The 15,000-nt window shown below is 37.7% G+C and overlaps 1 protein-coding gene across 2 annotated transcripts in view; it reads left to right on the top strand.

Moving 5' to 3' along the window:
* LOC144966774 (F-box only protein 39-like) overlaps positions 1-15,000 on the top strand; it is a 37,449-nt gene that overhangs the window by 19,740 nt on the left and 2,709 nt on the right. For both annotated transcript variants that reach the window (XM_078903551.1, XM_078903552.1), the window contains exons 8-9: positions 7,441-7,569; positions 8,493-8,572. In XM_078903551.1, coding sequence (XP_078759677.1) covers positions 7,441-7,569; positions 8,493-8,572 — 209 coding nt within the window. The remainder of the gene's footprint in view (positions 1-7,440; positions 7,570-8,492; positions 8,573-15,000) is intronic.

Here is a 15,000-nt window from a genome sequence, read left to right as displayed (position 1 = left end):
AAACCCGCCGAAACCCGCCGAAACCCGCCGAAACCCGATGAAACCCGACGAATCCCGACAAAGTTATGGGAAGTAGGTGGCTGTGGGGAGTGAACCTAGAACTCAGGGAAGTGTACACCATTGGGGAGTGAACCTGGGACTGGGTTTCGGCGGGTTTCGTAAAAAAGAACCAGTGCTTTTTTACGAAACCCGCCGAAACCCGCCGAAACCCGGCGAAACCCGACAATATACAGCAAAGTTATGGGAAGTAGACAACTGTGGGGAGTGAACCCGAGACTCAGGGAAGTGTACACCAGTCGGGAGTGAACCTGAGACTAAGTTTATCGGCCGGTTTCGGCGGGTTTCGTAAAAAAGAATTAGTGCTTTATTACGAAACCCGCCGAAACCCGCCGAAACCCGACAATATCCGGCAAAGTTATGGGAGTTTGGCAACAGTGGGGGGTGATCCTGGGAGTCAGGGAATTGCACACCAGTGGGGAGTTAACCTGGGACTGTGTAAAAAGGATATCAGTGGGAAATAAACCTGGGACTAAAGGGACATGGATACCATTGAAAGTTGAAGCCGGATATGGGAATTGAGTACCAGAGGAGAATGAACCTGACACTATAGAAGGTGGGCGCCAGTGGGGAGTGAACCTGGGATTCAGGGAATTGCACACCAGTGGGGACTTAACCTGGGACTGTGTAAAAAGGATATCAGTGGGAAATAAACCTGGGACTAAAGGGAGATGGATACCATTGAAAGTTGAAGCCGGATATGGGAGTTGAGTACCAGAGGAGAATGAACCCGACACTATAGGAGATGGGCGCCAGTGTGGAGTGAACCTGGGACTCAGGGAAGTGCACACCAATTGGGAGTTAACCTTGGACTGTGGGAGATGGATAACTGTGGGTATCCGAGCCGAACTATAGGAGTTGAGTGCCAGAGGAGAATGAACCTGACACTATAGAAGGTGGGCGCCAGTGGGGAGTGAACCTGGGATTCAGGGAATTGCACACCAGTGGGGATTTAACCTGGGAATATGTAAAAAGGATATCAGTGGAAAATAAACCTGGTACTAAAGGGAGATGGATACCATTAAAATTTGAAGCTTGGTATGAGAGTTTGGTACCAGAGGAGAATGAACCTGACACTAAAGGAGGTGGGCGCCAGTGGGGAGTGAACCTGGGACTATGTAAAAAGGATATCAGTGGGAAATAAACCTGGGACTAAAGGGAGATGAATACCATTGAAAGTTGAAGCCGGATATGAGAGCTTGGTACCAGAGGAGAATGAACCTGACAAAAAAGGGTGTGGGCGCCAGTGGGAGTGAACCTGGGACTATGTAAACAGGATATCAGTGGGAAATAAACCTGGGACTAAAGGGAGATGAATACCATTGAAAGTTGAAGCCGGATATGAGAGTTTGGTACCAGAGGAGAATGAACCTGACACTATAGGAGGTGGGCGCCAGTGGGGAGTGAACCTGGGACTATGTAAAAAGGATATCAGTGGGAAATAAACCTGGGACTAAAGGGAGATGAATACCATTGAAAGTTGAAGCCGGATATGAGAGTTTGGTACCAGAGGAGAATGAACCTGACACTATAGGAGGTGGGCGCCAGTGGGGAGTGAACCTGGGACTATGTAAAAAGGATATCAGTGGGAAATAAACCTGGGACTAAAGGGAGATGAATACCATTGAAGTTGAAGCCGGATATGAGAGTTTGGTACCAGAGGAGAATGAACCTGACACTATAGGAGGTGGGCGCCAGTGGGGAGTGAACCTGGGACTATGTAAACAGGATATCAGTGGGAAATAAACCTCGGACTAAAGGGAGATGGATACCATTGAAAGTTGAAGCCGGATATGAAAGCTTGGTACCAGAGGAGAATGAACCTGACACAAAAGGGGTGGGCGCCAGTGGGGAGTGAACCTGGGACTCAGGGAATTGCACACCAGTGGGGAGTTAACCTGGGAATATGTATAAAGGATATCAGTAGGAAATAAATCTGGGACTAAAGGGAGATGGATACCATTGGGAGTTGAAGCCGGATTTATTTCCCACGGATATTCTTTTTTAGATATTCACAGGTTAACTCCCCACTGGTGTGCAATTCCCTGACTCCCAGGTTCACTCCCCACTGGCGCCCACCTTTTATAGTGTCAGGTTTATTCTCCTCTGGTAGCCAACTCCTATAGTTCGGCTCGGATACCCACAGTTATCCATCTCCCACAGTCCCAGGTTAACTCCAAATTGGTGTGCACTTCCCTGAGTCCCAGGTTCACTCCACACTGGCGCCCATCTCCTATAGTGTCAGGTTCATTCTCCTCTGGTACTCAACTCCCATATCCGGCTTCAACTTTCAATGGTATCCTTCTCCCTTTAGTCCCAGGTTTATTTCCCACTCATATCCTTTTTACATAGTCCCAGGTTCACTCCCCACTGGCGCCCACCTCCTATAGTGTCAGGTTCATTCTCCTCTGGTACCAAACTCTCATATCCAGCTTCAACTTTCAATGGTATTCATCTCCCTTTAGTCCCAGGTTTATTTCCCACTGATATCCTTTTTACATAGTCCCAGGTTCACTCCCCACTGGCGCCCACCTCCTATAGTGTCAGGTTCATTCTCCTCTGGTACCAAACTCTCATATCCGGCTTCAACTTTCAATGGTATTCATCTCCCTTTAGTCCCAGGTTTATTTCCCACTCATATCCTTTTTACATAGTCCCAGGTTCACTCCCCACTGGCGCCCACCTCCTTTAGTGTCAGGTTCATTCTCCTCTGGTACCAAACTCTCATACCAAGCTTCAAATTTTAATGGTATCCATCTCCCTTTAGTACCAGGTTTATTTTCCACTGATATCCTTTTCACATATTCCCAGGTTAAATCCCCACTGGTGTGCAATTCCCTGACTCCCAGGTTCACTCCCCACTGGCGCCCACCTTTTATAGTGTCAGGTTTATTCTCCTCTGGTAGCCAACTCCTATAGTTCGGCTCGGATACCCACAGTTATCCATCTCCCACAGTCCCAGGTTAACTCCAAATTGGTGTGCACTTCCCTGAGTCCCAGGTTCACTCCACACTGGCGCCCATCTCCTATAGTGTCAGGTTCATTCTCCTCTGGTACTCAACTCCCATATCCGGCTTCAACTTTCAATGGTATCCTTCTCCCTTTAGTCCCAGGTTTATTTCCCACTCATATCCTTTTTACATAGTCCCAGGTTCACTCCCCACTGGCGCCCACCTCCTATAGTGTCAGGTTCATTCTCCTCTGGTACCAAACTCTCATATCCAGCTTCAACTTTCAATGGTATTCATCTCCCTTTAGTCCCAGGTTTATTTCTCACTGATATCCTTTTTACATAGTCCCAGGTTCACTCCCCACTGGCGCCCACCTCCTATAGTGTCAGGTTCATTCTCCTCTGGTACCAAACTCTCATATCCGGCTTCAACTTTCAATGGTATTCATCTCCCTTTAGTCCCAGGTTTATTTCCCACTGATATCCTTTTTACACAGTCCCAGGTTAAGTCCCCACTGGTGTGCAATTCCCTGAATCCCAGGTTCACTCCCCACTGGCGCCCACCTTCTATAGTGTCAGGTTCATTCTCCTCTGGTACTCAATTCCCATATCCGGCTTCAACTTTCAATGGTATCCATGTCCCTTTAGTCCCAGGTTTATTTCCCACTGATATCCTTTTTACACAGTCCCAGGTTAACTCCCCACTGGTGTGCAATTCCCTGACTCCCAGGATCACCCCCCACTGTTGCCAAACTCCCATAACTTTGCCGGATATTGTCGGGTTTCGGCGGGTTTCGGCGGGTTTCGTAATAAAGCACTAATTCTTTTTTACGAAACCCGCCGAAACCGGCCGATAAACTTAGTCTCAGGTTCACTCCCGACTGGTGTACACTTCCCTGAGTCTCGGGTTCACTCCCCACAGTTGTCTACTTCCCATAACTTTGCTGTATATTGTCGGGTTTCGCCGGGTTTCGGCGGGTTTCGGCGGGTTTCGTAAAAAAGCACTGGTTCTTTTTTACGAAACCCGCCGAAACCCAGTCCCAGGTTCACTCCCCAATGGTGTACACTTCCCTGAGTTCTAGGTTCACTCCCCACAGCCACCTACTTCCCATAACGTTGTCGGGATTCGTCGGGTTTCATCGGGTTTCGGCGGGTTTCGGCGGGTTTCGGCGGGTTTCGGCGGGTTTCGGCGGGTTTCGTAAAAAAGACACACCGGCCAAGTTATGTACGTCATGAATTCATTGATTAACACCATTAATGGCTAAATAATGCTCAGGATTTTGGGTGTTGTTGATTCGAAGACAATCACATTTATAGATAGAAAGAAGTTGACGTCACTCAGGTCTTTGCTTTTGTATGTTTTGCCATCCACGTTAATGAGTATTTCTCACTAAACTATATTAACCAGACTATAGGTAGATAGAATGAATTTGACGCCACTCACGTGTTTGTTATTGTTTTTTGCCATCCACGTATATGAGTATTTCTCACTAAACTGTATTACCCAGGCTAAAAAAGTTCATGGGTACACACAAGTTTTGTGTGTTGGTCCGTTATACTTCCGGATGGCAATGTTGTGAGCTTCTTAGCCAAGCGTATACAATTCATAGATAGAATGAAGTTGACCTCAATCGGGTCTTTGTTATTGTTTTTTTGCCATCCACGTTTATGAGTAATTCCTACTAAATTGCATGAACCAGACTATAAAAATTCAAAGTTACACACAGTTCTGTGTGTTGGTCTGTTTTACCTCCGGATGGCTATGTTGTGAATTTCTTGGACAAGCGCATACTATCTATATCGCTACTTTTATTGACAAATATGACATTAATAAAGGTCATTGACATTTTGTCATGATATTTCGGTTCAATCACACACACACACACATACGCACACACACACACACACACACACACACATATATATATATATATATATATGTATATATATGTGTGTATGCGTATGATAATATATACATATATATGTGTGTGTGTGTGTGTGTGTGTGTATGAGTGTGTGTTTATAAGTTGCTGTCCTGCCGTAATCTTCACAAAACCCTTTTTTTGTGAGTAAAAAATAATTTCAAATATTGATCCATTATTTAGATGACTCTCTTTGCGTGAAAAACTCTCCAACAATTGTTTGATGACGCTCTCAGAGTTTCAGATATTTCAGAGACATTTTTATGACGCTTGTTCGGAGTATCTAGCTCGATGGTTTTTGATCGATATCAAAAAGCGTGTAGGGCATTATAATAATAATAATAATATAATAATAATAATAATAATAATAATAATAATAATAATAATAATAATAATAATAATAATAATAAAATAATAATAATAATAATATTAATAATAATAATAATAATAATAATAATAATAATAATAATAATAATAATAATAATAATAATAATAATAATAATAATAATAATAATAATAATAATAATAATAATAATAATATAATAATAATATGATCCCCTCCGATGATAATGCTTTTTGGGTTTCCTAATCTCATTAGTTAATTGTCATAGTCCAGCTTTTTAGTAGCCTAGCGATCGTACGTTTATCTACAAGAGATGAGTATCATTTGATCTATCTAATTAAAATATACGGCAAATTAAGGTGATTAATGTTTTTATGTGTGAGTGTGTGTGTGTGTGTGTGTGCGTGTGTGTGTGTGTGTGTTAATAAGCCTACCTGAATTGCTTTAATATGTTTAAGTGATGTAGCGTATTCTGTAGGAATGGCGATGACTCTACAGTGGCGTTTATGATAATTAAAATAACATAAAGGATGTTGATGATAATTATGATAATAGTGATAATGATAATAGTAATAATAATAATAGTTATTATTATTACTATTATTATTATTATTATTATTATTATTATTATTATTATTATTATTATTATTATTATTATTATTATTATTATTATTATTACAAGACTTATTCCAATCGCGTTCAATTTCCACGTGATTTCTGTGGGAATTTACTTCTATGAATAGTTGGAATTTATTTATTAAAGCAAGTTTTTTTTACTTCTATGCAAGGATTTATAAATTAAAGTCCGACCTTGTGGTATAGAACCATACATGAACAAATCAACATGAAATATTGAATTTGTTGAATTATAAATGATTGTTCCTATTAATCAATGGGCATGATCTATATTACATTACCATGTGCTCGAGGTCATTGGTCACATTGCTCAAAATGACCCACATAGTAAAAATTGTTCACAGTTTTAGAAATATCTAACGTTACAATTGGTAATTTTGCTCAGCATGACTCATGGGTATGTTTACAACATTCATAAACAAAGCAGCGTGTTTAGATACATTAAGAAATGTCCAATTGTTGTACAGCAACAAATCATGTGATCGATGACAAGGTTGGACGAAAACATGAATATAGATCGCTCCCATTCTGCAATTTATGAACAACGGTTCGTGCAGTAAACTCATCAATAGGATGAGTCTGAACACCATTCTGAAGAACTTTTTGTGCCTTACCTATCGATACTCTTAGTTTATGGATTTGACCAGGATACATTACCAGCGTGAGGCAATAGGGGCAGCGTAGCTCAGCAGTAGGGTCTTTGCTTTGTATCCGCTGCTCTGTGTGGCCTTGAGCAAGTCACCTCGCCCTAGATCAATTTGCGGAGCTGCACTGCGGCCGAGCCTAGGTTATTCCAGACTTCCCTTGGAATTTCCCCTTTGGGATAAATAAAGAGAATTTTAATTTTTTATTTGTTTCATTTAAAAAAATTAGATAAGATATTTGAAATGAACATATTTCGTGGGCTGACGATTAACTGGTTATATCTCCAAATTTGGAAAATGTTGAGATCTCTATTATATGCATTAAGTCATAATTTAAAGGGCTTTATCTGACAAAACCTTTGCTCAAATCGTAAACTTGGCTAAAATATGATGTACAAAACACTCGCTGAAGTTTATATACAGTTGTTAACAAAATATAAACTTTAAATCAAGTTTTCTCAATATGAAGAAATCTGGAGTTAGAACCAGTTAATCATCAGACCTAGCTTGGCAATAGAATTGTAGATATTTTATTAGATAGTCAAACAAAGAAGAGTAGTGTGGTAAGTCATATGATTTGTGAAAACTGTTTCTTGTTTCTTGCACTGGAGTCAGGCACTTTCAACATACTAACACCCAATTGGACTCAAGTGTATATTATGAACTCAGGGGCTATAGTGACGGATCTTGCAAGATTGCTGATGCAAAAGAATCATATAACAGGCGACTTGAAAAGTTTGGAAAATAGTTCGATTTGGCCTGCATGAGAGAATAAACCAAGCTGTGTTAAGAACGACGAACATAGTGAAATAGTTATATATTCTCTTTATTAATGTGCACACTGATTTTATTGCATTAATTCTTAAACATTCAATCTTACCTCTTCAGGGTGTTTTTGCTGGCCGCGATATTGTGCGCGTTATCCCATCCACAATGAGCTTATCTCGTCTGGAATGGGATTTAGGCAACTCAGTGATGGACTTCAAGTCTTTCTTTCTCCATATAATTAAATTCAGGGTAAGTGTGAATTAATCACATGATCCTGTTCCAAACCCACAACCCAACATTTTGCCAACATCTACTCATCTCTCCTTGCTCCTCCTCTTTGAATATAAAACATGTTTTAACAAAAGGTTTATGATTGTATTTGATCAGTCACGATTTGTCAAATAAGAATTAAATAAAAATGTAAGTGGATTATTCAGAGAATGGATGGATTCCGTCTGACACCAAGGCAGTTAAAGAGAGCTGTTGAGATGGTAAACTGGAAAAAAATACAAGGCAGAACATTGGTATTTAGGGTTCTTATTCAATAAGAAGAAGAAGAAGAAGCTATTTATATAACGCTCAACTTCCACACAAGTGCTCAGCGGCGCTCTGCAATATTAATTGTCATTTAAACATTAATTCTTTGACAATTTTAAGAACTCACATGAAGACACAAGCACATACACATTCACACAAACTCACACACAAATACATTTACACACGAACATACACACACATATTTACACCAATATTACACACTAACAGTAATAACTTATTCTAACGAAAGACATTTGAATTGATTTAAATACAACAACAAAAAATAAATAAAGTTTAAAAAAAGAAAAACATTTATATTTACAATGGAAATTGTCAGTCTGAACTTAAGATCAAGCCTGGAATAAGATAAATTTAAAATTAAACGAATCTATTCATACGCTCTGGAAAGAAAATTCTGCCTTAAGCTGTTTTTTGTTTTGTTTTGTTTTTCTTTTTTGAAAGACTGACTATCCCTAATTAGTTTTATATTTGAGGAGAGCGCATTCGACAAGATGGGGCCACTTACAGATGAAGACTTCACGTGCACATATTATGTTCATGTTGTGATAACCGATAATACAAGTAAAATCTTGATCGTGTAAAATCTGCTCATTTCTAATTCTGTATTTGACCAGAACTCTCTGACGTATTTAAAGATTGCCGCTTACATCGCTATAGAAAGTGACGTGGATTTTCTTTATTACATTGTACGACGGTAAGGAATAGAAAGTTGGTTTTTATAATACCGTCATTTTGACCTTACATAAAGTTGATTCAAAAGAAACTATACCTTTTTGTGATTATTTTTAGACCGCTGGGTTTTGGCAATATATCTCTTAATAGTTAAGTACTTCAATTTTTATTTGCTACATATTTCATTACTCTAGTTTGAATATAGCCAGAGATATCATCAATCACAATTGATCGACAATAAGTGTTTATTTTGTTGGGTTTTTTTCGCTCTGCGATGGTTCCATTCCAAATCACTGCCGTCTTCCATGGATAATTGCCTAAACCTTGCCATGTTGATGTCTCTCCCCTACGCGTCTGTGACATCTCAACCTTCGTTCCGCTGTTCCTGTTTCAAACGTGACTTCAGTTATGATTCCATCGAACATGTTTCTGTGCTCGTCAAAATCTTCTTTTCATATGCGATTCTGTTAATATAGATTGTGTGCGTTTGCCTAAGAAACTCACAACATTGCCATCCGGATGTATAACGGACCAACACACAAAACGATGTGTAACGTTGAACGTTTATAGTCTGGTTAATACAGAACTAAAATGTCTTGACGACGAAGGCATGCAACTACTAGCTAATATGTATAACAAGATATTTAAGACAAAGCAACTTCTCAATCTTGGAAGTGGAAAACTCATTCTGCTCAACAAACCAAATAAAAAGAAAGGCCCTTTAGAAAATTTGCGACGAATCGTTTTACTATCCAAGCTAAGAAAAGTTTTAAGCACAATCACGTTCAACAGAATTAGAGAAAAGGTAGAGGAATATCTTTCACCTTCACAAAGTGGGTTTAGAAGAGCTAGAAGCACTGAAGACCTAGTATGGGCCTATCGATGGCTGAAAGCCAGAATGGAGAAATATAAGGAAGAATTTACCATACTTGGAATCGATATGAGTTCAGCTTTCGACACTATATGCAGAACCAAATTATTATCAATCCTTGACTCATTTTTGGACAAAGATCACGTGAAGCTCATAAGATACATATTATTAAATACTACGTTACAATTTGAATCCGGCAGAGAATTAACAACTATATCAACCTCAATTGGATCCCCTCAAGGAGACAGCTTGAGTCCAATTCTATTCACGATATACCACGAATCGGCCATGAAAGATCTAAGACCAAAATTACCACCAATAAACAAGATCACTCATGAATTGATATATATGCAGATGATACAGACCTAATCTTTGAATCAGAACATCAAGCAAAAATATACTTGCCAATAATATCAACTACCCTAGAAGCATGGAATCTGAAAGTGAATCAATCCAAAACAGAATTTACAAAAATCAACTGAAATTTAAATGAATGGAAAAGTGTACGTAAACTAGGCAATATGATCAACGAAAACAGCTGGCCATCAATGCATTCAACCAACTCCAAAATTTATGGAATAGAAATAACATATTCAGTGAGAATAAACGAATACAGATTTACGAGGCACTGATTATTCCGATATTGACATATAATTGTGGAACCTGGGGCCTCACAAAAAGAACTTAGAAAGTATCGATTCATACCACCGCAAACAATTACGTCGCGTAATCGGAAACACAATTACAAATACTGATCTCTACGAAAAAACCAGGGTCCAACGCCTGAGTACAATAATAAAAGAACAGCGAGGCTATTTGGTCACATCTTACGTCGAAAAGATAACATCCCAGTCCAAACTGCGATGACAGAATATTTCCTTCATGGCAACAAATATGTAGGGAGATCACCAACATCAATATAGTAACTACCCTGAACCAGGACCTCTCTATATATCAGAAATTTCTGGATTCAGATGAGGCTGAATTAATCCCTGAAGAACTACAATGCCCTCCGTACTAAAATCACAACAAGATATTGACAGCCTCAAAACTCTGGCCCAGGACCTGACCAATGGAAACAATTAACAACATTGATGGAAAGAACAGCTATACGTATCGACCATGACTGAATCACACAATTCTCAGCAAACGTCATTCGGACTGCGAAGCTTACTACGACTACTAATACAGTTCAGTGAGATTGGTTTAATTGACGAATCATTGATTGCTTCATAATGTCCATTTCCTTTGCAGTTGTCGATGCATATTTAAAGGGATTTCTCTTGTGCGTCTCAACGATCAGAAACTGGACATCTTGTTGGGTTATTTATTATTTCATAGAACCCAGATTTAGATCTAAATCGTCAACCAGGTGGTAAACAGAAAGTGCATAAATCAGTGAAATCGAATAATGACATAAAGAAAATTGATCGGTTAATTAATAAGGCCAGGAGTTATACTCATCCAATTTCAAATGTGGAAGAACTGTTCAAGAGATTTTGTCTTAGTAGACTGGAGAAAGTTATGAAGGATAGCGATCACCCCCTTCACAAATATATTAAGTTCTTCACAAGGAGACGTCGTCTTTTATCAATTAAAACCAAAGAAAACTCGTCACCTTAATTCATTTTTACCACATAGTGTTAGAATTTTTAATGCGCAACTGCGATTTAAATTAAATACTATTTGAAAAAAAAATATGCACACACGCAAGTTCGGACTAGAGGCCATGAGAATAATCTATCTCAATTTATAGGATTAATATATAAAGTGTCACTATTAATATGTAATTCTATATTAATACATTCTTATGCATTTACTTATAAATTCAAACTAGGGGTCAGAGGGACAACATATTTCGCTTTGTAAAAAATTATATATATATATCGATCCCGGGTGCAGTCGAGTTTTATTTTAGACCACCACCCCCCCCCCCTCCCCTGTCCACTCAGCAGTGAATGGGTAGCTGAGTCTGTTAGATTTGGCGGAAAGTACTTTGCGATAGACTAGCGTCATATCCAAAGGATACCAATCAATTGCTACTGTCCGTTTTACGCTATAGAAACCGGGATAAACTCCGGTTCCGGAAAAAAACAAACTTGTGTTCACATATTTGGCCAGTAAAATTGTCAATCAAATATTGATCGATTTTAATGACACTCATCTTGGCAAATATTCGCAAATCTGGACTCTCGCGAAGTCCCACATTTGAGATTGTGAACCAAGATGAGGGTCATTTAAATCGATCGACAAAGGATAGAGTTTTCTGGCCAAGTTTTTAACAAGATTTTTTTCCAGAGTACGGCAGTTAATTGGTTAAACAAAACTAGGTATAAATCTTGTCGTTGAAATATGAGGATTGCACCGTAACAAACCTTCACACAATTATGTACAAAGCTAATAATTTATCAAACATAAAACTTGATACACCCAAGCAATTATTTTACTTTCGTTTTTTTTTTTTTTTTTTTTTTTTTTTTTTTTTTTTTTTTTGGGGGGGGGGGGGGGTTTCTTGATTACGTCAACATAGTATGTAAACAAACCCGAGCGAAGAATGTTTTCATTGTTAAAGGTGATGATATTTTTATAGGTATTTTGAAATCTAATTTCAATCTTGTTGCTTACCATATGTTGCAGTTAAATGCTTTGTTATTACCAATGTCCCAGATAGTTGCGTAGAATAGCTGCTGACAAGAAAATGTTTTATGATCGGTAATGATGAGTATTTTATGGATTTTAGAGATGCTCAGTTCAAGTCTTAAATCAAATGAGTTGAAAAGTTTTCAATTACGTTCACGATGTTTAAAATTTAGAAGTATTTGCATGCTTAAAGAATAATGGGAGAAAGAACAAGAAGCAGTATTAATAGGAGGAGGAGAAGAGCGAGGAAGAGGGAGAGGGAGGGGGGGGGGTGTTTGAAAGAAAAAATGAAGAAAGAGAGAAAGAAAAAAAAAAAGAAGACGAAGAATACAATGGTGATAAGACAAATCATTTAAGCTAGCGCCTATTTAACCTAACACAAGGTTTTAAAATCTAGTAAACAGCCTATAAGGACACACACCAAACAATTTCTTTTGTAATTTATCTACCTAGGATGTATGATATGTTTGACTGCCTCTGTCACAAACCATAGGTCTTAATAATTATCATAATACTAAATCCCATTGATCAAGTTTTAATCTTCAAAATAAATCAGACAATCACCATTGTTTATTAGACCCAATATTTTTATTAGTTTGAATATTTATGGATTTGGTTATCAATGAAAAGTATTATTTAAAAAAGGGACTGTAACAGCTTGTAACAAGATACAAACTAAATGAGTAATGAAAATATTTCAGGAACAAAATGTTCTTCAGCTTGAAATAAAACACATTGTAATCCGTTGTAAGATATTTTGTCCTTAGCTGAAGGATGTTAGTCTAATGCTAGCTAATTTTTACTCTTCCATGTCTCATCCCATGTTTAGTCAAATGCGAACGACGTTAAGCGTGATCAGTGACGAGATGAGTATCAAACATATCAACATCTAGCCTGCCGAACGTATTAAAAATTTTGGACAGGAAAACAAGTCCAATTATAGATCGGTTAAATGGCCCTCATCTTGGTAAAACTCTCAAACCTGTTACTTACGTAAAGTCCGAGAGTTTGTAGCAAGATGAGATTCATTTAAATCGATCTATATTTGAAGGGCGAGTTATCTGTCCAAAATTTTGAATATGTTTTTTTTTTTTCAAAATACAACGATAGAATATTAGTTACATGTCTCAACTTTTTGACATTTTACACTTAGTTCCACTTCACTAGAGTTGGTTAACAAAAGCAGGAACGCCTCAGGGTAATTATTGTGCGGTATGGAACACATTTTTGGACCAATCTAAAATAGAATAGACAATTGTAAAGTGCATTGAGCCTATTAGAAAATGAAATATAATATAAATGAATTTTAAAATCTGATTTTGTTTGTATGTTTCACAACCTAGTTACTGACATTTTCATTCATATTAAGAGCGTCACATGACACACTATTAAAAACAATGTCAGGGTCTAAAGATTCATCAGTATTTAATATAGTAGTTGAAATTAATGGACAGATGAATGAAAATATATTTTGACACAGCCGGCAATAAACGATTTGTAATATATTAGTCCCTGTCCCCATTGAATGTCAACGAGTCTATATCACCAACGTACCATGTGGCAATTATTTCATAACACCCCCCCCCTCTTTGGGACATAAAAATATGAACATAATTTGATATTTTATTTGATCTTTATATCTAAACTGCCAAATGGATTATCTCCCTAACAATCAAGCTCAACTTTTCTCTAACCGTTTATTATATCTTAACTTTTCCTCCAAGAGTGCAGAAAATACTTATATCTCTTACTTTAGCAATAAACGGTCAATAAAAATTCATTGATACCCTTTGGATAGGACGACAGTCTATCATTGTCTATTTGGCTGAATAAGGCAGCCCAGCCAACCAATTACAGTTGGGTAGACACCGAAGTCAGAATTAATTAAGGCTGCATCCGAGATATTATATACCAATCCATTTGAGTGTAGGACATGCCCTCTACCAACTAGGCTATCAGAGTCCCATGCTATGGTTATTAACATTTGTGACCGATCGTCTCAAAACGGTATTTTGTCGGAACGAACCAGATGCTTAAAAGCCAAATTAAATGTTAAACTGGTCAAAAATATCAACTTTTGGCATTAGCACTCTAAAATATGGTATCCATTCTCCTCAATAACACATACAAACTCAACACAAGTCTGATATTACTGGCTATAAATTCAGTTTTCAACATCTTAACCAACCCGACTTAATACCGTTTTGAGGCGAATGGTCACATTTGTTATATGAAAACAAGTCCAGGAATTAATGGAGATTTTAAAGTGTTGCTCGATGGTGAAAGAATTAAAAATTGAGAAGTAATTACTACTGGATTATTAAATTAATGAACCTTAGTTTTTAGTTCTGGGTCAGTCGGTTTATTTGAAGCAATATAAATTACATATATAACAACAAGAAATGAATTGAGTAGGACGATATATCACATGTATACTTTTCTATGTATGTTATTATACTGACACTGAGTTCAGTTAATCTCACAATAATTGTGGTCACTACTCTTTTCGTAATTCAATAAAGGTTCAATTCCATTACACGCACTTCTTTTCTTTTTCCAAGTTTTATTGAGTTAAATGAGCTTATTTAATTTTGTAATTGGAGTGTATCTTTTGTTGTTGTATGCAGGTCAGGTATTGTATCTTTGAAAATGATATCCTACATAAGAGTATACACGTTTACCAATACAACGAAACATGAATATAAAAGTTTTGGACTCTTTCATCAAAGGTAGTATTCTTACAAGTCCGATATCCAAGATTGCAATATTCACAGTGTTTATGCAAAATACTCTGAAACCAACACAAAACGTTTTCCATCACAATATTAAATTAAGCCTATAATAGGATTCAATAGTCTGATGTCTCTCACGCCCAGCGATCAGCAGCTTGGTTCTAAACAAAGAAAATCGGTACCATTTATTCTTCATATTGGCTAGAA

The sequence above is a fragment of the Berghia stephanieae genome, chromosome 2 (assembly GCF_034508935.2).
Source record: "Berghia stephanieae isolate SIO BIC M18660-M18661 chromosome 2, UCSD_Bste_1.3, whole genome shotgun sequence".
Taxonomy (NCBI): Eukaryota; Metazoa; Mollusca; class Gastropoda; order Nudibranchia; family Aeolidiidae; genus Berghia; species Berghia stephanieae.
This window is presented reverse-complemented; position numbering and strand designations above follow the sequence as displayed.